This window comes from Pseudopipra pipra, chromosome 2, assembly GCF_036250125.1.
Source record: "Pseudopipra pipra isolate bDixPip1 chromosome 2, bDixPip1.hap1, whole genome shotgun sequence".
Classification (NCBI taxonomy): Eukaryota; Metazoa; Chordata; class Aves; order Passeriformes; family Pipridae; genus Pseudopipra; species Pseudopipra pipra.
The window spans coordinates 88,675,040-88,700,254 of NC_087550.1; the positions used below are offsets into that span (position 1 = coordinate 88,675,040).

At 41.5% G+C, this 25,215-nt stretch overlaps 1 protein-coding gene across 9 annotated transcripts in view; it reads left to right on the plus strand.

Annotated features, from left to right (window-relative positions):
- NPAS2 (neuronal PAS domain protein 2) overlaps window positions 1–25,215 on the plus strand; it is a 104,698-nt gene that overhangs the window by 49,993 nt on the left and 29,490 nt on the right. For 8 of the 9 annotated variants that reach the window (XM_064646277.1, XM_064646278.1, XM_064646280.1 and 5 more), the window contains exons 2-7: window positions 2,567–2,620; window positions 7,424–7,572; window positions 10,822–10,913; window positions 14,215–14,304; window positions 17,831–17,951; window positions 18,967–19,080. In XM_064646277.1, the coding sequence (XP_064502347.1) occupies window positions 2,567–2,620; window positions 7,424–7,572; window positions 10,822–10,913; window positions 14,215–14,304; window positions 17,831–17,951; window positions 18,967–19,080 (620 nt within the window). Of the gene's footprint in view, window positions 1–2,566; window positions 2,621–4,774; window positions 4,889–7,423; window positions 7,573–10,821; window positions 10,914–14,214; window positions 14,305–17,830; window positions 17,952–18,966; window positions 19,081–25,215 lie in introns of those variants that run through there. The other variant, XM_064646284.1, reaches the window with a different exon arrangement.

The following is a 25,215-nucleotide window of genomic DNA, read 5'->3' on the forward strand; positions in this document are numbered from 1 at the left end:
TGTCTCACACTAGCAACAGCACAGCAGGTCCAGAATTTCATGTCAGTCAGTGAGAAACCTTGTTTAATGGAAGCTGGCCATGAGTTGCTTTACAGATCTAGCCATATCCTTGGCAGAACAGACCACTTAGATCTGTTGCTCTCTCTCAAGAGAAGAGGCTTCCTGGCAGTGTAATTTCTTGATGGTTTACAGGGTACAGCTGTAGGAAGACCCTTTCCATTAGGTACATTGTGCTTCTCCTAAACAGCCGGAGCTGAGCAACACTGATGCTGACTGCCTCACCCATTCCCATTCTTCCTCACAGCCACTCAGGGCTCTTGTCCCCATATTTCTGCTTTCTGTTGGGAAACCAGAGGAGGCCGCAGCGCAGCAGAGGAAGACCTTTAGGGATTCAGGGAGAACAACTTCTTTTGCTGGCACTGCCCATTTTGCTTGTAATACCCTAGATTCAACAGGGGTGCATGCTACAGTGCATTTTGTGCTGTGCTGTGAGGGTGGTGAGGCACTGAAACAGGTTGCCCAGTGAGGTTGTGGACGCCCCAGCCCTGGCAGTGTTCAAGGCCAGATTGGTAAGGCCTCGAGCAACCTGGTCTAGTGCGAGGTGTACCCCCCCCCGTTGGAACTAGGGGATCTTTAAGGTCCCTTCCTTTAAAGAAGGGACCGTAACATTCTATGATCTTGAGCGAAGGTTTAGCAATGAAAGACTGCAAAATCCTAAATGCTGACCCTTGCCATATTAGCGATGCCTTCTGTATTCTTGAATAGTGTGTGTGAACATTTCAGTTGCAATAAGCGATCAAATAACAACAAAACTGAATATTGTTGCTACATTTTAGCCTGAATTAGTTGAAAACACACTTGTTGGGATAGCAGTCATTACGGAACTGAACAAATAAGCACCTAAAGTATTTGTTAAACACTGAAAAATAGAATTTAGCTGGGCTTGTAAATGTTCCTGTTCCAAAATATAGATTATTATATGCCTGACTTGGCTGTTTTGCAAGTCCAAATAAATAGCTGAAAAAAAAAAAATCTAAAAACTACATGATATTTGTTATTTTGTTCTGTATAACAGAATTCAGCAACTTAAATTTGCCAGTTATTACTAAAAAACCCAGTCCTTTGGCCTTCATATTTCCTCTTTATGCTTGTCCATCAATGAGCTGAATGCCGTGAAGTAGTAGCTTTATCCTCCAATCAGTGACCCCCAGCTTTAATTCCTGATAACTCATTTGATAAAAAGTTACAGGGTAGTTTTGTTTTCTTAGCTAACTCTTGAGTAACGACCAGGCAGAATATTGCTTTAAGAGAACTAGTAGCAGAAGGAAGGAATTTATCCACTGTTCTTGCTATCAATAAGTTTTCACTCCTGTTTCTTCATAAAATATTCTTTAAACAGGCAAATTTATCTGTGACTCATATGTGGAAAATAACATGGGCTTAAATAAAGCCAAGCAATTAAATTCCCTCCTCCCCCCTCCAGTTTTATTCATGTCTTTCGTGTTGAGGACTCATTAAATGAGAAACATTGATTGCTGAAAAGGAGTGTTATCATTGCCTGTCATTACGCCGCTGCTTTGAAAATGACGCTTTGACAATATCCAGGGTTTGTACCAGCATTTTGCTGCTGTTACAGAAAATATTTTTGTGGGATGCAGCACCATGTGGCTTTTGTACCCAACATGGGTGCCATGAGAGGCTGCAGCAGCACAGAGCTTCTTTCTCAACCTGAAGTGGTTACAGCTGAAGCATCACTTTTTTTATAAGGCCCTGGAGCAAAGGAGAGTGGGCAGTGTACTGGTGACAAGTGTTTCTGAGGCACTCAGCCTTTAGCAGGACCACTCTTGTATTTTTCCCTTTGCCTTGCCTACACAAATTTACTTAATTTACCGTTTTTTACTCTGTGGCTTTATGGACATACCTTGTGCTCAGAGTACTTTCTCTTTACAGCTCAAACTGGTGGAGCAATTGGACTACAAAACTGACCGCAGGTCACCACATTCTGGTGGGATTTATGAGGAGACTTTGAATTTTGGGTGTAATTCAGTAGAGTTACTACCCTCTCTTTCGGCTTTGGGAAAGGGCCCGCAGAGGAGGACGAAGAGCCTCCCAGTAGGAAGATCTCCCTTGGTAGTCAAAGGCATCAGTGATGCTTACTCTTGCAGTGGAGATTGTTTTGGGGGGAATGTGGGAACACTGAAAATGCCTTTTCAATTTGGACAGGCCCTAGGGTTCATTCAGCCTACAGGTTTGCAGAGAGTTACCTCCATATGAAAAAATCCCAAAGAAGTGGCTGGTTTTGTACTGTGCTGATGCACTCTGTGGTGCCTGGGAGCCTTGATCCCTGACTAAAGCCCCTAAGGCTAGAGTAATGCTCAGGAATAACATTACCCACAATGGATGTTTCCTAAAATCAGGGACTGTGGCATAAAGCACTGCTGACACATTTATCTGACCTGGATATCATCACTCTGTTATTAAAATGAAATAGAGCGACTGTGAGATTAACCTGCAAGTAGAGCTAACAAAATGACAATTCATAATGATTCTCACATTCCTTCAACAGAAAAAACTGCTTAGACAATCTAATGGATGAAGATGAGAAAGACAGAGCAAAGAGGTGAGCACCTTTTCTTTTATAATTCTCTGTGATGAGCTTTATACTATTTGTTGCTGCAGAAGCTGTTTTATCCATAATCAGTTAATCAAAGAGAGAGAGAGTAAAATACAGTCAAGCACAACTTGAAAAACTGCCATCTCACAGACTCCTACTCTTGGCTGCCCTGTAAGAAGAAAATAATGTAGCAGTGTTTCCTGTGGAAAATTTAAAAAAGCCAAGGCATTGATCGTTTTCTTCACATTACTGCAGAACATCAGAACTGAAGCACCAGCAACGTACTCCTGCCTCTATAATACATCATCTGAGCTTTCCAAGTGTACAAAAATGTGTTGGTTTTTTTTAATACATTTTGCAAAAGAAAAAGAACTGAAAGAGTGGGGTTTTTTTTTCTATTAGGATGGTCCTTTATTCATCAGTGCCTATCTCACAGTAATGAAAACACCCAGAAGTTACCTTCAGAGCAGAAAAAGACCATGAGAAGTCAGCCCTAAACTGGCACAAACCTATATTCACACATATCCTGCACTCAGTCAAGTCCTGGTTGGCGGGAATTTGTTGTAAACCCTTTGTGGGGAGAGAAAAGGGGTGTTTCAAGGCAGAAGACCTGTGGCAATAAAACTCTTAATAACTGTCAGAGCTGACTGACATCTGCAGAAAAGCGGTTTGGAAGCATTCGAGGTTATCAATGCCGCAGCCTGCAGTTTAATTACTTTAGAGAGGGCTGTGGGTTGCCCACATTTTTCCCCTTGGTTCCCTCTAATGAGAGTATTTCCAGTCCAGGCACAAGCAGTTGATCCAGTTTCATCTCTTTTGATTCCTTCTCCGCTTCTTTCCCTCCCTGCAGCTTTTTCTCACCAATATAGGTCAGCACGGGCTGCAGCCAAGCTCAGCTGTTCCCCTTTGCTCCCATTTGGAGAGGGTGCAGAAGGGAGCCCACCTTGCAGCACCGCTTCACCTGCTTAAGGCCTGATTATCTTCAAGATATTTGTGTGTTAATTGTTTAATAAAAAAAAAATGCATTAAACAAGTGAATATATGAAAAAAATAGGATAACACGTATCCTCACTATCAGTGATTGTCATCACCATCTGGTATGGTTTTCATGCTGTTTGTTCCCAGAGGGAAATTTTTGTCATACCTTGGGGCAGGCCTCTATCAGGGTGCATAAAACAAATGATAACTTTGAAAACGAAGAAAGGAAATTGCTTCTTTAAAATGTAATTTAAGTACATGTAGCTTTTTAGAAATAAAGCTAGATTTGAAATGAAATTTGAAATCATGAGAGGCTTCATGAAGGTCTAAAGTTAATACATTATATTAAAACCGTTCAGGTTCATTTAAAAGCTACAGGTTTTCTTCCAAAGCTTTAAAGAAAGTCAAACTCTGGAGAAGCCATTTGATGGGCATTTTGCTGCCATGTGTTGAAAACTGAGGACTCTCACCTGTCCCATGCCATAGGAGAAATGCTTTTTTTGTTTTCTTCTATTTGGTGTAAGTACTGGGTGTCTCAGTGTTGAGAAACACGAGAGAGGATAAAAAAAGCCAAGAAAATTGTTCTCTCCTTTCATTTTTTCAGTTAAAAGTAGGTGAGACTGAAAATTTTTGAATCTTATGTCTATGGGGGTGGACTCAAGCCAGGAGCTGGGTTTCTCAGGTTAGAAGTACACAGGCACGCCATTTATATCTGCTGCAATGCATTAGGCACATACGGTTTGTATTATACAGACATGAAAAGAGGATCCATCCTCTCCTGAGAAGAGGCACTTGCACTCCCACCCTTGTGCCAACTGTTAGTATTTGGCCAAGATATATAGCTCTTCCTTTAGGACACTGGTTAAATTGAGACCTATTCTGCATCATCTGACTCCTGAAGGCAGAGTTCCACTCCAAAGACCCGAGAACTAAAATGCGGATATGTGGCACCACACTTGGGAGCACTGAAGTCCTATGTGAGGTCTTCTGAGCTTCTGGAGATCAGAAACCATAATTTCATTTTCAGTTCTTTGATGCTAGGTGAGGTTTATTTTATTTTATGGATTTATTAATTCTAAACAAAAAGCGTGCTTTGTGCACTTTTTTCTCTATTTGCTTTTCTTTCGGTTTGCTTTAATAGTAAATAATTTTAAATACTTTTTTTGCAATTCAGTTGAATTCCAAATTCCAACCAAAACCAGCTTGAAGTGAACCATGAGAAAGTGCTTAATCATGAAGACTACCACCTGCCATTTTCCACTGAAATAAAAAGTAAATTTAAGAATCTGAATGAAGGTATGTGGTACAGTTACTTGCATTAATGCATATATAACATACTACACTGGACAGTAAAAAGAAATACAAAATTTAATGTACAGTCACATTTCATTGTAAATCAGCAAAATGTAGTGGCTCCTAGTCAGTCATATCCGTCTCTCTTTAAGAGAACAAGTAGCAAATATGTAAGAGAACAAAAATGGCTGTTTATAACACATGTTAAATTGGTGATTTTGACCATTCTGAATTCAGGCTGTCCTGTATTGCCTTTAGCTGTATTACTGAAAGTCCTGATTTTATTCATACTGTGGCTCCTTCTTCCTCTTGAATATGCTGTAATCTTTTTGGAGTAGCAAGGAAGAAGGAAAACTGGGACAAATAGTATGGAATTAAGACAGAGGTTGTTTGAGCTTACTGTAATTGTATGCCCTAGCAGTGAAGTAAGCAAGTCTAGGAAATAATCTTCAAAGGGAAGTGATGAAAATGGTCTTATTTAATACATTTATAACTATACTAAACAAAATATTTTCAACTGTGCAGGGATAGTTTTTATCTTTTTTTCCCCAATTTTTATTTTTTTTTCTTTTCAAAATTTTACTGTAATAATCAATTCAGATGTTGGTAGAGTTATTTCCACTAGAGAAGTTTTTATATTTCCTTTGTGAATAAAATGTCAAGTCTTAAAAATAGATACTTTATATTTTTGTCAAGGCATTTTTTATTTTTTTTAAAGCACCACTTTCCCTATCGAGAGTTGGTGGTTTATTTTATTTTCAGGGAAATCTGGACTCTTTAAGCTTAAAATGAACTGGGGATTGAATTATGAGGAACTAAAGTGTTGATATTCTTAACGTCCCCTTGAACTGTAGAGAAATAGGATAAGACTGGAGGTTTTCACATCTTGTTCTGACAGCCTTTTGCACTGTAATAAGAACAGGCTGAAATCAGTCAGGCAGTATCCACCCAATCTCTTGTGTTCAAAGCTGTAAAATAATCAAGCGTTGGCTTCTATCCAGTGTATCTCTGAGTGTGTTCAGGGTTGAGAGCAAGACAAACAAAAATTACCCTTCTGTCAGTAGTAACATCCAGAAGCCTCTGTAGTGATTTCTCTGCAGAAAATGTTTATTGCCATTCTGGTCCTTGGAGGGGATGTAGATGCTGGGCTAAATTCTTCTCTGATTTTCAGCAGTGTGCATCCAGAGCTGCTTATGAGGCACAGCAGAGTTAGCTGGGACCGAGAAATCCAGAGAACCAGCCTCTTGGCTTTTCTTTCCTGTCTACATGTAACCAGATTTTTAGATCTTTACGTAATTGACAAGGCAAATCTTGTCTGCTTGAGGACCTTTCAGAAAAACAAACAAACCTTCTGGGTTATATTTATTTCTATTTTCGCATGACCAGAGAAGTCTGGGTGATAACCTCCAAGTCAGACTATTGTGGTATTCATGGGAACAATTCAGAAAACACTTGTTTGTGTATAGAGTGACATGTAATTAAAAAAAACCCTAAGTGTACATGCTGAAAAGATTATCAACGGCCTTAATGATAGTACCGTGATGGTGCCAAAACACCCCAAATGAAATCAGATCCTTTTTTTCCTGTGAGCTCTTCAAATGCAGCAGTAGAAACAGGCTCTCTTTGAGGAGTCTATGAGTTAAACAGACAAGACTGGTGAAGAAAGCTGTAGAGTCTTTGTTTTACACCTAAAGACTCAGGGCACCATGATATTAAGTGATTTTCCTAGTGGCACACAGAGATTAAGAGCAAGCACTTCTGGCACTTCTGAGACCCCAGGTCTGGGAAGACATCCTAGCCTCAGCTCTAGTCCTTGCTGGGATGAGCCATGCTGATGCTCTCTGTCCTGCTTACCCATATGACCTTGGAAAGGAGAAGGAACAAGGTGGCATATGAACTAGATGGGAGCTGCAGCAACTTCTAGTCAGGTCCTTGATCTTAATGACTGGAACACAACAACCTGATTCTTCTCTGTCAGCCTGGAGGTAGGCAGACCACCTGTGACCGAAGCAGGAGGTCCCTCTAGGTGAATCCAGCTCCAGTGCAATGGCTGCAGGACTGGGGTCCCTCTCTTCGGTTAAGACTGCACAGATGGCTATGATCCAGTCCCCAGTCTTCTTTATGAACAAGTTTACTGTTGTTACAGTATTCCTATTTCTTCTCATTCTGAGTGCCTCTTCAGAGGCTGCATGAACTTTCAAGATCCTACATATATCTAGGAGATGTGCAGAGCTCCTTCAACTACAGGCTCAATGCTAATCTGACAGGCTCAACCAGAGTGTCCAGAGGCAGCACAGAAGGGCGAGCAGAGCCTCCATCTCCCCAGTGGATACCAAAGGTGGCTCAAAGGCAAGAACAGGAGGTGGGAACTTCTGTTTCCTACTTTCCTCTGCAATTTTGCTGGAATCCAGTGTCAGTCTTCACATGCTGAGGGATGCAGCAAGCTGATTTCTTTGTGTCTACATTACAAAGAGCAGGTACATGATCATTTTTCCTCTTGGTCTGCTCATCCGTTTTTTTCTTTTCCCCTGTCTACAGGGCTTCACGTAACAAGTCTGAGAAGAAGAGGCGCGATCAGTTCAATGTTCTCATCAAAGAGCTCAGCTCCATGCTTCCAGGCAACACTCGCAAAATGGACAAAACTACTGTGCTGGAAAAAGTCATTGGCTTTCTGCAGAAACACAATGGTAAGATTTACTGCAGCTCTTCATGCATTTGCTAGACAGTTACTATAATATCCTGTTTCCTTCAGTGATTATCAGAATGGCTTGAGTGACCTAAAAGTGCCAACATAAGGTGTTTGGTTTTTTTTCTGTCGCATCAAGAAAGATAATTTCTAAACACTGTGCTGCCCAAATCCATCTTCTTGTTTGCTCTTTAGTTGAAGATGATTCTCAACCTGCTAGAGAAGGGGGTGAGTGGCAGGCACCGAGGGGAAGAGGGTAGCAGTGCCCTGCAGCACATATGAAGAAGAGAGATGCTTTGAGCAAGAGAGATTTGAGGTCAGAGGGAAGATTCCTTTCCTTGAAATTTGCAATATTCTGAGCAGAAGAACAAAGCATTCACCGCAGCTTCTCTGCGGACAAATACAGGGAAGCAATCTGTTCAGCACCCCTGCTCCTCAGTGGACTGTGTAGGACTCAATTTTCCACATTGAGCAGAAAACTCAGAACAGAAAGCACCTCAGTTTTTGAAGTTGGCTTCAGCAAATTGCATCCACAGACAGCTGACATGCTTCACCCTGTTTGCACAAGCAGAAGCTACATCACATTTGCACAGCATCCAGTTGGAGTAGTAAAGCTCAGCCTCGGAAAGCCAGGAGTTTACTTTTTAAATTGCTCCAGCATTGACAGGTCCCTTAGAAATGTACCTTCACAGAGGGCAGAGGAGATTTCTGACCTTGCTGATCTAGTCTGTTTGGTCCATTTTCTACTCAGTGAGAGGAATGTGCACTGTGGCCTTCCAGATGTATGGACATCCACCAGCAGCAGTCAGTTGAAACAGTTCTCCCTTATACATCAGGGCACTGGTTTAAAACGGGGCTCTCTTGCTATGCCCCTGTGAGGAAGAGTCTTCGATGTGTGACTGTGAGGAATGGCCTGGGCCCCACAAAGCAGAAAGGGATCTCACGAGCTGATGCACCACATCACCTGACTCACCTTTGCTCATGCAGCACCTCCCTCCTGCACTCCCTGGAGAACTCTGGGTGAAACAAAAAACACTATAAAAACTCCTATAATCATGACTCCCAACATAATGAAGTCACAAATGTCAATATTACTGAGGAAATAATTATAATGATTCTGTTGTTAGAGTGCAGTTTGTCCTTAAATGAATTTTTGCCACAGACAAGACAGAATTTTTTTGAGGTTGGAAAAGACCTTTAAGACCGTTGAGTCCAACCATTAACCTATGGTTTTATACAGGAAGGGACAACTAGGACAAAGTTTAATAATTGTATATAATTTTTTTTTAAATGACAGTAATAATGTATCTTTTCTTTTTAGCTGCCCAAGGCAGAGTAAAGGAGGATGTGCATATGTTCAAATATAAAGCCAAGCAAAGAACAATCACACAAGGTTTGAATAAGTGTAGATAGATGTAGCTGAGGGCCCAAATAATTTACTCCAAAAGGCACTTTTTCTTGAAGAACAACTAGGTAAAAGAAAGCTAACAGTCACAAATCCTTCCACAGCAATTGGGTCAAAATGTGACTGTTTTTTGTGCACTTGCTAAAAAAAGCAAATGTTATCTATTTTTAAACCAGATTAGTAGTCACACAGTATAATACAAAGCACCAGCATTTAAAAATGTTGATTATCTTCCATGTACTTTGGATCTGGTTTATTCAATCGTATTTCCCTTTCATTTAGTGGGCTAAACCAAGATTTTAGTCATAATGGAGGAGGAGGTCAATTTTCAGATTTTTCCCTTCATAAACAGTCTCCTTCTTCATAATCCACAGAATCTCCCAAATCTCAAGTAATTCTTCCAACACTCGCCGTTTCATGTACATTAGCTTTTCCAAGCTACAGATCTGCTGAAAGTATCCTATATTCTGAAACTATCTAATAAAAATCTGATGGACTCTTTTTCCTTAGTCTGGTTTTCAAACCTCTGTGTAAAACCGTGGGAGCTGTGGAGAGCTGCTGTGCTACCAGTGACAGCCCCCAGCAGTGCAGAAAGTGAGTCAAATGAGCTGGTAAAAGCAGGCGTCTGCATCTCCACTAATACAGCCTGAACGGAGGTTTTGATTTCTTTCGAGGTGACAAAATGCACAGGCACTCATATAAATGTCTTTAGTATCATTTATCCATTTGCATTTCTCTGGCCAGTTTGCCTATGTGCTCTGAATATGGAGCATTGGTTGTTACATGCTCTGGAAGTGTTAATCAGTAGGATTAATTAGCAGGCAGTGCTGAAAGGAGAAGACAGTCTGTGCTCACTGTTCCCTCACTACTAGAGCTGAGTGAGGAAGCACTCTTAGAGAAGCAGAGCAACCAGCTAACTAAACCAGCTCTAGTCCCTCTAAATTCTAAGATCTGTCCCCCATAACCCTGTCTTACTAAGGCAGAGCCAACATGAGTGACTGTTTTCCAAAGGAAACAGCTACCCCCAGTATGGTCTCCAGTTTCAGCACGAAGTTGTGACTTGTTACCCCAGTGTGCCTGCACCCCTTCATGGAAAGCCCTCAGGGAGCGAGCCCTCTGCAGGCTGCTGTGGGGTCAGCATTGGCCAACAACAGGGCAGACCACCCTTTGGTGTCTCACGGGCTGACAGCACAGGAGACCCTGCCCTCCAGACAGGATTTGGGATGAGAGGCTGGTGCTCCGTTCCCTCTCCTGGGCTGCCCTGCACAGTGGGGCTGGAGGTAGGCACAAGAGGCAGTGGTGGCAGTAGCAACAGTGTAAAGCTGCTGCAAATGCTCATGTTTCTCTCACATTTTGGAAAACAAAGCAAGAGCTCTGCTGTTTGGGGTCATCCCCCTTTGGGACTCCTCTGAAGAAGTTTTCTTGCTGCTCCCTCTTTGTCACAGAAGCTGTAGGCTGAACCCTCTCCAGAATCCTAATTTTGAAACTGGAAAATTGTAAATAGCAATTTGACACGTGTTAATACTTGCCTTGATTTTAATTTCATGCAAAGTGGTTTTATCTTTTGATTAATACCCCAGTAATGCTGCTTGAGGCCAATGGCCTTGTGAATACAGACTCCCACTGAAGTCAGTACAAGTTGACCTGAGTAAAAAATGAGGAAAACATTTCAAGATTGGGGCCAGTTTAGATAGTCATTACTGTCTCCGTATGCAAAACCCATGCTTGAAAACTGCAATTTTTGAATGTAAAGGTGATTTCTCTCTTTTTATAGCAGTTCATATTTCTTATTGCAAGATAGAAGTTAATTTAAATTTTAAAGATGTAAATGTTTTATTTGTCTAGAAGTCTCAGCACAGACGGAGATTTCTGAAATTCAGCAGGACTGGAAGCCTTCATTTCTCAGCAATGAAGAATTCACCCAGCTGATGTTGGAGGTGAACATGAATATATACCTTTCCTAATTTTGTCTAACGGTCACGGAAACACCCATGCATCTAGAATAAACTGTCATCTGCAGTTCCAAAAGAGGAGGTTTCAGGTACTGCTGTATTTGACCATCAGGCAGAGCTATCACCAGGACAAGGGATTAAAGTCCTCACTTGTTGCTCTTCACTCTCATGCCGCAGCCTGCTAAGCTGTGTAGCAACTCTCAAGAAGTGCAATCCAGGGGAAAGATTCAAATTACAGGTTATATTTTATTTTTACAAGCAGAGGTGAGGTGAAGAGCATGTGGCAGTTTTTCTCCTGTTCTTGGAAGGCATTATTATTACCTAATATTTATGCAAGGCTAGCACCTAAAAAGCAACAGTGCCGCATCCCCCTAGTGCTAGATGCTGTACTAGCAGATAAAGCCCAACAGCTACTCTTAGTTTGATACAGTTGATGCTTCCACTCTGATTTGCAATGCCCTTATCAAACAATTTTTTTTCTAACATTTTGCAATGATAGTTTTTAAATTATACCATAGGTCCTTTTAATGCTAGCTGGGATTTGAAGGGACATAACCGAATGGTGATTATGTAGGTTCAAAATGAAATGCAAATGAGCTGCTAAAATGTATTTTTCTCTCTCAGTAACAGCTAGAATCATCTTTAGCGAGGATCTTTTCCTGTACTAAACACATGGAAGTTTCATGGCCCCACGGTGTCCTTTGAGAACAAGCTTCTCTTCCTCCCACAAATGATATGAATATGGGACATGATCCAGGCTCTGGCAGTGGGGAGGGAAGGATATTGGGAAGCATCTTCACCCACCCAGGGGTTGCATAAAGCTGGGGCACATTGCTGCTCCCAGGGGCTGGAAGTCCCTTGGCCGTTGCAGTTTGTTGTGATGAGACTCCCCTGGTCTAGTTTTATAAGGCACTTTGCTCCCCTTGCTCTGACAACCACCCATTCCCATCTCAGTGCACAGGAACTTAACATACATTCCTTCAGTCTGCACTGAAATATGTCCCTCAGATAGCAATAAATTGGCAGTTGTTTTGACGGGCAGGGCCTTTGTTGATTCTACTTGTATGCTACGAAATTTTAGATTAAACAATCACTTTTGGTTTCCCAGCTTATAAATCACCTTCTTGCTACTGTGATTTTCCATGCCCTTCAAGATAACATTGGGTGTTGGGATGTCCTGTTGTGCCAGATGTTCATCATTCCCTGCTATTTTGTCTTTCTACTAATCTAATTTTATTAGCATTTGGACAAGACTGCTTGAAGTTTTTCCCATCCTATTATTAAAAGATGGGAAGGGTTTTTTCCAAGCACTAATTCAAAATAATCAGAGCATAATTGACTGCAGTAATACACCAGCTTTCCTGAAAGTGGCTTTTTCTTACCCCATTGAAAAGGCTGTCATCAAATTACAGAAGAGTGGGCACTGGGCTCTGTTTGTCCATCTAGGACTATTGCAGCAGTGAAATCTTTGAAGAGGGATATGCTCTCTTAATGTTGGAAGGTCCAGTCGTGAGTAAATAAAAATAGAATTATGTATGCATACACTAAATTGATTTTACCACAAAATTCTGATATGAGTCACTGTGTATAATTTGCATTGGATATGAAATAAAGACTTGACTTTTTAAAAACTAACAACCTTCACCATAGTAACATGCACAATCCAACTGTCGTGTAAAATCATTGCTCTCTTCTACAGGTTAACAGCTATCATGCTTTTTTAGAAAACAGCTTGAATGTACCACACTAAAGAAAAACATATTCTCTGTACTTAGATTAACAAAATGAAACTAACTATAGCAGCTGGAGGGTTTTCAGAGATGCTAAACACACACTCTTCTACTGGGGTATAAGTTATTGACTTGCTTTTCAAAGGATTGAAGCACCAGCAGATTCCCATTGACTTAAATAGTTGTGGGTGCTCAGCATTCTCTGGAAAAAGGAACATATGTTTGTGTGTCTATTCAAGGCTTTGTGTTTTCTTTTTTTTTTTTTTTTAAACAATTAGCATTTTCCAGTGTTCTCAGAATTCTTTCCCTTATTGAAGTCAGCGGGGAGGAGGGGGGAAAGGAAGGATGTGCTGCAGCTTTACAAGATCAACTGCTAGTCTGGCTTGGGGTCAGGCCTGGATTTGCAGTATGGTTTTGTAATGCTGTGGCACCCTGATCAGGCTGTTTGCAGTACACCTGTCTCCAGAGCAGATATTGCTACTGGAGTACAGCTGAACTCTGCTCTGATTCAGTCATGCTTGCAGTGCCTTTGCTGCTCAAGTACTGCTGGCAGCACCAACTCCAGAACACCAGGGAACTGACAGAAAGGCCCCAGACTTGCTCCACTTGAACGATTGGAAGCCTCATCAGTGACTCCCTAATGACAATGGGAAGGTTTTAATATATTCTCTGAGCACCTATTATGGAGTCTTAATTTTTTGGGGTGTCCTCCTCTGAGTGATCTAAAGCTCATCTTGCTTTAGTTCACTCTGAGGAGAATCCCCCTCCCAAAATTAAGTTAATCTTGCTTTAGATCTCAAAATGTACATGAATTTAACTTTGAACAACACCGAGCTCAAAACTTAGCAGCTCAGACTAAAGAAAAGCCTAATTTTGAAAGTGAAATTGCTGCTGTACAGAGGGTGGGAATAAGGCTGACATTTCCCTTCAGTCCTAGGAATGAAGGGGCTTACTGCAAGGTGGGACTGAAGTGAGGAAGAAACTCTGCAGAAGGGTGAATTTCTCTTGGAACGAGTAATCTAATACCATGACCTTTAAAATAAATCACTCAATTAAAACTCAGGCTAAGGATTATTTGATCATTTGCATTGCTTTTACTTACATGAAAGCCCAGTAATATACAACATTACATTAATACAAACCAAGATTTATGGGGTTTGCAGAGAAGTACCATTTTGAGATAGGACTGCATCCTTTCATCGTCCTTTGATATTTACACAGAGCTCAAATGTTCATTTTAATAACTTCCAAGGGATCCAGTCTTAGTCATTTTGCATTATTAAAATGTGTGATTAATTTAAAAACTGAGACATGAAATGTTCCTGTGAGCCCTTTGTTACTTCAATAGTAGGTTTTACTAGACTACAAAGAATCTTGTAAAAGTTAAATCAGACTGTAAAATCAGAGAATTACTGTTCTGCAACTTGAGATAACGTTCCTACAACTTGATAACAATATGGTGCTGAAATGAAATTGTTTTGATCAACACACGGTGAGATGTCTGTTTACACCAGTCATTCCTGTTAAAGTACTCTCCACTTGTCTGTTTTCCTTAGGCATTAGATGGCTTCATTATAGCAGTAACTACAGGTGGAAGCATCATCTATGTGTCTGACAGCATCACACCTCTTCTAGGGCATTTACCGGTGAGTAATTCTGGCATTGTTTTTTCTACTACACATCATAGAATCAGGCCCTGCATTTTTAGAAACAGATGCAAAAGGGTGCTGGGGGTGGAGTTTTCCTGGAAATGCGGTGAGGGAGTTTTTCCCTGTGGCTGGTGCTGTTGCTCAGCTCTACCGTCTGATTCATACCCTTCAGGTTTTTGTTGCTATGAGGCACTTCAGCTTGAATGGAAAAAGCTCTGCAGGAATAGTTTTGCCAGGGGAGGGACAGGGTGACCTGGCTGATCTTTTCCATCTCTGATTTCTAAGCTAGGAGAGAATAGCACCAGTGGTGCTGGCAGCCCAGCAAGGAGCTTGTTAAGGGCCTTATTCTGCTCCCAGGGAGGTAAAGGACAAAAACCCCATTGAATTCAGAGTTATCTGGAGGCTGCTGACAAGCTCTCCCTGCAGCTCAGCTGTGCTTTCCCAAGGGGAACACACCCTGCTCCCAGGAGGTGCTGGTGGAGCCAATGCTGAGTGCATGGTGCACCTATACCTTGGTCAAACTGGTGCTCAGTCCAACATGAGCAGCTTGTTTTATCCGTGGGCTGCTGGGTGCTGCTGTGGGAGACACTTGCATGCACTGGCTTGGGCTGGAGGAGCAGATGAGAGGGACTGCTCCCTGTTGCTAAGACTGCTCTAGGAGAAATGACATAATAATTATGGATTAATCTTCATGCTCATTTTTTATATCCTAGTCTCAAATAAATACATGCCCAGGAGAAAAAAAATAGCTGCCAAATTATTGTTGTACTACCCCCTGCCATGTTCTTAAGAAAATTAGAATTTTTTCTCTTGTTTATTTTTTCACCAAATATGTGTTACGTTTTCCACCCAGACAAATGTATTTCACACACACTACCTTGCTGTAATATGAACAAAAATTACTTTCTTCTGAGACAAAAGGAACTTGATGAAAGGCAACAGCTCCTGGTAAATGTAAGAATATTGCTATGCAACAACATGTTGAACTGAATCTATCTATTTCAGTTTTCTTTCATCCTCAGCAGTTGAGAAGACCAGTAGTTGACTATTTTCTGACATTTGCCTTCACTTCAAAGGTGGGGAGAGCTCTGTCCTGCATACAGGCTGTGGAGTCTTCATGCACTTACTGATTTCCATGAAATGTGCTTGTCTTTCATCATTTGGTGGTTTCATTGGTATCCCTTCCAAATACTGATTCTTACAGGAGACAATAGATCTGCTGTGGGAAAGCATTCCTCTTTAGGAAGATGCATTTTCAACCCTGTGCCTAAAATCTTAAGCCCTGACTGAAAATGGATAGATTCAGGTTCATAATTCCTGAGTTGGACCATCAGAAACTATATCAATTTTCTCTCCCAAAGACATGCCTTGCGTGATAACCTTACACGGTATCCAGCCCAAAATAAGGATGAAGATGGACATTACTTTTTATTCTCCTAAAAGCAGCACATGGCAGCCCAAGTCAGGAACCAACCTGACAGACTGCAACTGAACAAGCAAGAAAGGCTTCTGCCTGCCTCAGGTCGGCAGATCACCATGGCCATGGGCAGGTGCCCAGCTGAGGGTGCAGTTAGGTGCACAATGGATATTTGAATCCTCTGTTGCCCTTTCCATATGGTTTTTTTTTTAAGTTTTATAACTGATACGAGTGCTATCTGGAAAATCTATGTGGCTTATTTTGTTTACCTCCAGGATCTGTTTGTAAGCTAAATTCAGTCACTGTTTGAGGAACAAAATACCAATTCTTCTCCTCTGTGACAACAGGGAAAAAAATACTCTGCAAATCTTCTACTTTAAGCAATAAAAAAAAAAAAGGCAAAACTGGGCAGTACGCAAAGCAGGGCTCTCTGAGGGCCCCTATCAAGAAATCTGATGTATTTCCTTTCATTAAAATCATATAAGTCTCTGATGCTGACAGCAAATATATCCAATTCTCTTTAATACAGCTTCCATAAGTTCCATGGAGCATTTTCAAACACAAACTTTCCCTGTTGTAATTCTAAATAATTTGTTTCAACAAGATCTCCTAGTGTCGGTTGAGGTAGAGAGATGTAGCTCATATGGTAAGGTTGACTCTAGTTAAAGTGTACTCTTGGAAATATAGTCACAACTCCTAGCATTCACCAGCCAGAGGGTACCCTGTGACTCCAAAAATACGCAGATTCTCGAGAAGGGTCCTCCCTGTCCCTTCTTGCCTGCTTTACCAGGACGTCCCTGACAGGGTTTCTTCACAAAAGGAATATTCAAGTGATGAGCACATGTAATAAATACTTAATACTGAATCATCTAAAGTGAAATACTATCACATCAAGGTAAGTATATAAATCGTAGCACTCTAATTTTTAAAGTACACTTGATGAATTTCACTACACTAAATGGGAATTCTACCCAGAACAGCAGTTATGGATAGAAAACAGAGGGAAACCAAAGTGCAATCTTACATAAATAAATGATGATGATTAATAACTTGCCAGTCTCATACAGAGCTTACATGTTTTCAGTATGACTATACAGTCTGATATCAGCTGCTCTGATGACACACAAAGCTGTGTCAGTGTGCCAGCTCAGCCTGAGGTGGTCTCAAGTGGGATGAATTTAAGTCAATGTTATTAGAGGGTCACTTTATCTCAGGCTTCCTTTCAGATACACTTTTCTAGTGTTAGGTTAGTCACCATGTTGAGCACAGTGAGACTCTCCTCTTGGCAGCCCTGTGACAGACTCTTTGTCTTCTCCAGCCTGGGCCTTTTGCACAAATCCATTTCCTCTTTCCATTCTCAAATCTCAGCAGCTAGGTCTTGAAGGAATTTCAGGTTCATGCCAGATGATAGTGAGGCTGGAGACACATGGACATTCAGCCCATGGCTGTCCAGAGGGCTTGTCCCAGTGGCACCGTGAATTCCCCCTCTCTGGGGACTAACTGCTGCTGCTGTAAAGTGATGTCCAGACTGGGGGGTCCCCTTCTCCCTGCTCCCACCTGCCAGGATGCAGGAAGTGGGGAGCAAGGCCTGTCACCCCAAGGGTACCTCCCAGGAGCTGAGGAGATACCCCAAGGAAGGGGCTGGATCTAGGACTGACCCAGCTCATGGGACCGGTGGCTCAGGATGACTCCCAGCCTCACTGCTTCTGCCAGTCAGGGTCTGGCAGGGAGAGAACAAGCTCCAATGATCCACGGCAGGCCTGTGCATGGAGTTGGTGAGCAGTATGGGGAGCCAGGCAGCCATTTTCCAACTCACTCTCAGGTCTCATCATTTAAAGGACATGGACATACCTGACGCATCTCATGGTCTCTGAGAAACAGTAAATATTGCTCAGTGCTGAGAATTAACCTGACAACCAGCCTACAGAGAAGTGGCCACTCGGTTTGCCCAGCAGTTTTCCTCATTTTAGACTTTGTCAGGAGTCCCTGGAAATCAGTGGGGAAACTCCCACTGAATACCACAGGCGTTGTATCCACCTTGTTGCGCATCTCTGCAAGTGTTGCTTGTGATATTTCTGTTTGTCTCAAAAGTTCTTTTCCTTGCAGTGTGATGTCTTGGATCAGAATTTGTTGAATTTCCTCCCAGAACAAGAACATTCAGAAATTTATAAGATGTTGTCTTCTTGTATGCTTATGACAGATTCTGCCTCACCGGATTACCTAAAAAGTAAGTTTTATTTTATCTTCTCTAGTAAATGAAAAAGCATGGGCAGGATAAAAATTTTCTCTCAGAAAGAATTTTTTATGTGATGTGCAATAAAAAAATTAGGTTCATAGCCTTTTAAAAAGATCTTGCCACCTGGAATGACCCTTTGGTTCTATTTTTAAATGAAACTCATTGCCTTTATTTTACTGGGCTAAGACTACTTGCAGTTATGTTAATTATTAAATATCATATCTTTTGAGACAGCTAAGGAAAATAGGTTAGCCCATGGAAAGTGAGAGTTCGCATGAGACAAATCACATCTTAATTGATATTTCAGCCTGTTCAAATGAGATGCTGTTCAGAGATATGCTAATGTTGCATACCTTTGTTTTGCCTTATAGTTGAAACATATTCCTAAAATAATTGTAATTCCTTTTCAATTTGAATTTTTTTTCTTAAAAATGTTTTTACTGCCTCATCCTTATTCACTCTGGGAGGTAAGATGTAGGAAACCAGAAAACACACAGTAATGTAAGATGTACAGCTGCTTAATCTACTGTATTGTACGAAACCTACAGCTGATAGCTAATACACTGAAGTTAATGTAATAGATATTTTGAGGTAATTAGGTGTAGTTTTCCAACACAGGATGTAGAACAGCTGTGAGTTGTGAAAAGCCTAAACAGAAAAAAAGCAGTAAGTGAAGGATCCAGTTCTCTCTTTTGCTACACTGATGCTATGGCTGTGTAACTCCTGTGATGAACGTAGTGTCAGAGAAGGGCAAGTTAATCTCCAGAGCTGTCCCTGAGCTGCAGGCAGGCCCATGCACAGTGCTGAACAACCTGCATCCCTGCAAGGTGCTTCCTTGCAGAGGCTCTGATCCTGCAATGTATAGCACATTGGTGTTTAGGACTCCTGAGTGGTAACAAGCTGCTCTTGTGCTGCCAGTTGCAAGATTGGGGTTGGAAGACACCATTGGTTGTGTTTAGCTTAATTAGTATATTTATTTCTTCTTCTTCTTCTTTTAACAATCCAGCTGACAATGAACTAGAGTTTTATTGTCATCTTCTGAGAGGAAGTTTGAACCCAAAGGAATTTCCAACATATGAATACATAAAATTTGTAGGAAATTTTCGGTCTTACAGCAATGGTAAGCTTTAATTGTTGTATAAATGTTACTGTAGCTGTGTAAAATAAAATATAAGTATTGCTCCATTGAACAAGACAGGCTTTTAACTGAAAGAACTATTTTTAATATTGGGGTAAATTTTGCTTCACACGGATCTCATGGCTGAGTTGCAATAGCTGGATGAATACATGTGACGATTGAAACTGTGTTAGTTGCTTTTGTTATTGCCCTTCACTTGCAGTGATCCTGGTGTCTGGGTAAGTTTGCAAAAAATGACAGGTTTAGAAGAGGATTTGTTTGTGCTCGCTAAGACTGTGTGCTAAGACCCCACCTATTAGCAAAATAATAAGCTTGCTACCTAGCATCTGCTGGTTTGCATTAAGCACAGAATCTGTGCCAGAACTGATAATCTGCCAAACCTGCCCTCTCACCCTTCTCTGCAAAACCTTGGAGAAAGGCGGCGGTGCCACGTGGCATTGGAACAGCTGAGGATACTGCCATCCATCCACTGCCCTCCCCAGCTGCCATTTTATATTCCTCTTGAGCACTGCAGAACCCAACACTCTCCACAAAAAGGAAAAAAGTACAGTCAGCATAGTTGCTAATGCACCACAGTCAGTCTAGGGAAACCATCTTTCAAGGGATGAAGAGCAGATTTCCACCTTACCCATTCCCTAACAAAGAGATTGCTACATGGCCATTAGTATCAGAAATTAAATACTCTTTTATTGCTTTCCCTTCTCTTGCCTGCCCAAGTTTGCTTTAGTTACTTGCCTGACTGAACTCCAGAGTGGCATGTCCAGCGTTGCTGGTATTGTTCCAAATAGGTCATCCTCTGCAAAAAAATTCCCCACCGTGCTTTCCAAAAACTGCACGCCACACTGCGAAAAAAATGTCCCTGTCCCCATTTAACTTTCTGCTCTTGCTCCACATGACTAGAATAGAAACCTACGTGCAGGATGGAGATATGTGTTTCTTGTTTTGTGCCATCTGATTCGAGGCTCTATTTGTATAAAAAATTGTAACTGCCTGTATGCTTTCTAGTTTGAATGAAGTGAAATGCGCCTGCCTGACAGACGCACACAGCAAGCTGTTCTGTTTTCTAGAGCAGAAACCAGATTTCAGGTGCTGACTCATAAGGATACATTTTTACCAGGGGAATTTCTGATCCATTTTCTTCAAGGATTTTTAGCCTTTTATTTTGGCATGACCTTAATATTGCCCCCTTACCCATTAGGATTTCATATCCCAACATTTGTATAGTGGCTTTTTCTCAGAAGAAAGATAAAACTTGCAATATAGATATCTTCCCTAGCTTAATGCATATAAACTAAATGGGAACATAATGATTTCAGAAGGCACCAAATCATTTTCCAAAGATCCCATCTTCTAGCTTTCAAATAAGATATGTGCTTTCTGCCTCAAATTCTTTTTTTCCCCTTTGTGCCACTTTTTCTAAAATTTCCATTTTTTTTGTCTCTTCCGCTTCCTTTCCATCTCTGCTGCAGCCTGACTCTCCAGCTGACAGGGAGGGGACAGCCCTCACCCTGGCTCTGTGAGATGGTGCCTCCTGGCTCCCTTGCCATCTGACTTTAGTTTTGCCAGTTCAGTGCAGAGCCTGATGAAAATACTTGCTTCACCAGTGTGTCCGCAGCACTGCTCCCCCTAGACTGGGAGTTGCCCCTGTGGCTGCCTCTGTGTTGTCCCCCTCTTAGCTCCTAATCCAGCCACAAAACCACCTCTCAGCAAAGGTGGAAGCAAGGGCACCAGACTCGTGATGTAGCAGCAGCGAACTCTCTTTGCTTGGGAGCTGATAACCCTGAGCCAAGGACAGAGTGAGCAGCCAGAGGAGGGTGCAAACCTCCGAGGCAGTTGTCAATGGATCCACTGGGCTCCTTGCATCAGCCAGATGCACCTGAGCAAGACATGGAAGACGTCAGCTCAAGTGAGCACCGTATGAACGCAGCTGTGCATTGGGCAGCTTTCCAGCCCCAGGGCTGGAGGCAAGCACCTCTTTTGATACAGGGGCTTTGGCACAGGAACCTGTGGTACAGGCACCTTTGAGCATCTGGTGAGTGCACTGGTGGGCTGGGTTCTTACCCCTGCTTGGCCCACACACACCCCAGGATGCCCCACTATCAGGCACTATCTCACCCAGCCCATGCACCTCAGGGGTGTCACCTGCTGGACCTGACAGAGATTGCCCTCTTCTTCCTCCTGTTAAATAAATACCCATTCTCCAGTCATCCCTCCTCCTGCTGTGAACCAAGTGGGTGAGAAAGACGGTGGGAAGGGTGGCAGGAGAGAGACATATCACTCAGGGCAGCACTCATCCTATGTGCACAGGATCAGCTGGCCCCAAATCCTGCTTTTTGGAGGTGTTTGTGAAGGAAGGAGGCTAAGCTAAAGATAAGAAAAGAGTTAGTTGGGGGAGAATGAAGGAAATTGCAAATTAAGATTAATTAGCAGGAGACATTCCTTATGAATGTATTCAAGAATGTTTTTCCCTATAGCTTTTCAGAGCAGTGGAAGTGTGAGCATGTTTTTACACATGGGAGACTGATACAGAATGTTCTCTAAACACAAATCTCTGCTGTTCCTTTTTAGCCGCCCAATGCCAAATTCCACCTTTGTTTTCAATGGTTTGCTGAGCATACTCTGAGTCCACCCTGCCTGCATGTTCCTGATGCAGGGACACCAGAGACTCTGTGGCCAGGGAAGTTCTTTTATCCCTGGGCAGGCTGTATCCCATCAGGATACTTAGCTATTCCATTGTCATTAATGTATGGTCGTGGCAGTAACAGCCCTAGCAAATCTTTCACCTTTCCTTCTCATTTAACCTTTGCTAATGTTTTTAAGAACTGTAGGTCCTCTTTTGCCCTCTTTAACAGAAATGTCACTAGCTTTATTCCACTTCCACATAACCTTTTATGTAACCTCCCTTGAATTATCATCTTCTTAGGCTCATTATATTATTGTTCATTGCTCATATAGTGGTGGTGCTTGGGGGAAGGGGGTCATGCTCATGGGTTCCCAGTCACCTTTCCCCCTCCTTCCTCCCTCATACCTTCTCCTTTAATCGCATTGTGACTTATGGCTGAGAACATCATATAGGGATGGGTTTGAATGGATTAATTTGAAGGACTGTGGCTTAGAAAGCCAGTTAGGGGCTTAGCTGCTCTCACTAACTTTAATGGGAGCTCTGGGGCTTTAAAGGCCATTGTACTGAGATGCCAAAGATAATTTTTTTCATGCTGAACTAGAACAAATACCTGATATCTGCCAAGGTGACTTGTTACCAGAATTGCTGTCAGGGAGCCAGAGCACACACAGCCTAGATCGAACTCATGCTACTCTCACAGAGGAGCAGTCACTGGCATCTTCCCTGATCCTGGAAGAACCAGAGACATGCATGTAGAGACCCTAGAAATTGCCCAGGAAAATTCACATAGTTGACAGCATGTTTTCAGTCTTTCAGAAGATCACTGTTCCCAGAGCTCCGGGTCTCAGCTGTAGCTGGGGGCTAGAAGAGCTGCACAGTCCAGTGCCAGGGTTAGCAAGAAGGTCCACACTTGGTCTAGTCCTGGGGAAGCTGTACTCTGTAACCCCTGCTGCAGAACACCAGGGATGTGACACGAGCTGCCTGCACGAGTGAATCCCCCTTGAATTAGCTGTGCCCAAGCGAGAGCAGCCGACCAACGAAACAGCAGTGCGAGCTGAGCAGAGTGACTGCATGAGTCACTGGCTGTGCTAAATCAAATACAAGAGATTTGATTTTCCATTTGGGAGGATTATATAACCATCATTAATTAAGCTTCAATGAGAAAAGCAGGACTGTAACCTGATGTGAAGATTCAGTAGTCCCTTGAGAAGAGAGGAGGTGGCCCATGGGCCAGTGGAGTTCCTTCTTGCTTCTGTGCTTGCTCTCAGATCATAGGGGTTGCTTTTGTGTTATTTGCAAATAGAAACTCTTTCCAATATTTTTATATATTTCAGGTACTGGTTCTGTAGCCTACATTTTAACAAGAGACATGAATGTATGCAAACATCTGAGGAGCCAAGTGCCATCACTGTACCTATTGACTAGTAGTACCTGATAAGGGAGAGAGTCATATCAGCATCACCAATGAATAATGCAGTGGCTCATATCCAGTTTTGCCTGAGGGCTGAGGGGGAAGGCAAGTAAAAAAGATAACCCTCCCCAAAAATCCAAGGAAATGCTTAGCTTCCAGTATAAGATGTCAGATTTAGTGAGAATAAATTTTACAAAGCCGCTTAATAGCTTACTCTGATAAGAAATGATAAAACGGGCTGGATTTATCCCTCCTGTGAAAATTGTTTATACGTTTGTAAACAGACAAAGATCTTTCATAATTATATATCCAAATATTGGCATTAGTATCCTATTTCTGAGGTGACATACTTGCTTCAAAATTCCTGAAAGGGACAAAGATGGAGTCCTTCCTTTCAAGGAGTTCACTAATACAAAAAAGGACCACCAGCATCTTTAAAGTGATGGATCTGTCCTTTTGTCCAAAATGCTTGAAGTTTTTCTCTTGAAGGAGGAGATAACCATTATGTAAAAAAGGTTCCTAATAAGTAATATAATTAAATATTATAGTGGAATTTAAAATTGTGCATTTTTGTTCCCAGTTACATGGAAACTCAAGAAGTATCTGGTACTGAATGCTAATAATAGCAGATACTCTACTGTGAGCTGATATATTTCTCAGATATAAGAATAAACATCATGATAATTATTATGCTGAGGAGAAAAGAAATCTTGTAATTCCCAGAACAATTAATTCAATCTGAATTCCTTTTTAAAAGAAATAAACAGATTTATACAGGAGATACATTGATCTTGAACCCTCAAAGTATGTGCAGAAACATCTAAAACAAGAATAGCTCAATCTAAAATGAATGTTTTGATCAGAACTGACAGCTGCGTATTTGCTATTAATGATATCATAGAAGCTGCAACTAACAATATGCAGCACTCATGCTGGAGTCTCTATGAGTATTTAAGAAAAAGACACCATTCCTGTCCTAAAGAATTTACTTGGGATTCATATCAACACACGATGGCAAGGGGAGAAACAGGAGGAGGAAAGTGGAGAGAGGAGATCAAAGTAGACAGGTGATGTATGGACACTGTCACTGTTATTCATCCAAAGCTACTGTGGGCAATCTGGCTTGCCACCAGCACTTTAGATTTCTTCATTATATATATTAATTGATGGATATTCTGTTTATATGTGGTCTGAATTTATTTCTATGAAACAATCTTGATTTCTGGTCTGTTTGGCTTGTATTTTTTGAAATCGCTGTTGAGTTTGTTTGATAGTCACTAAAACTGGTTCTTTAAAGATTAACATCTACTGACAAAATAGGAAGGAGGGATTTCTTCTTTCAAATGGCATAAATGGGAGGCTTGCTATCTTAGGAATAATTATGTTTTACACATTCTATGTTAAAATAAGATGACCAAGCAACTGACTGCTGCACCATTATTAACTGAATAAAGTGGCATGTGGGGTTTTCTAAACATGTTTTCATTCATTTCAGGTGGCATGATTTGTATCCCTAAGGATAAAAATCTTTTTGTCTGTGCTAGTTAAGGGTTTTGGTTCCTTGTATATATTATTTATTTTTAACATTCTGTCCTCAGTGTCCTGGTCTTTAAAAACAAAACAGCAACAATTAAAAACAAATTATATAGGCATATCAGCTTCTTTCTATCTTACGAGATATTTGTGGATATTTAATACTTCTATGAAAGATTCTGTGGTAGCTCTAGGAGCAGCAGGTGTGATAGGTAACGGCAAAAACTATTAAAATTCATGCTAAGGAGCATCAGCTAACTGATATATATGAGACAACTGTTTCACCTTTTTGATAATGTATTTAGCTTTGTCACACTACCTACTAATTCCCTACTCAAGATATTTTCTCCAGATCATTTAATTGTGAAACACATATGCCCTCATTTACCCAAGCCAACCTGTTTAGAGCCAGTTTAACAGCTTCATCAGGCATCTTCTGACGGAAGCACTCCAAGCCCTGTATTGGACTTAAAAATGTTAATATCATCATAGTCTCAGGCTTGATCCTGTATTTTTCACTCCGCTCTATTTCTGTGGTGCTCTCAGAAAG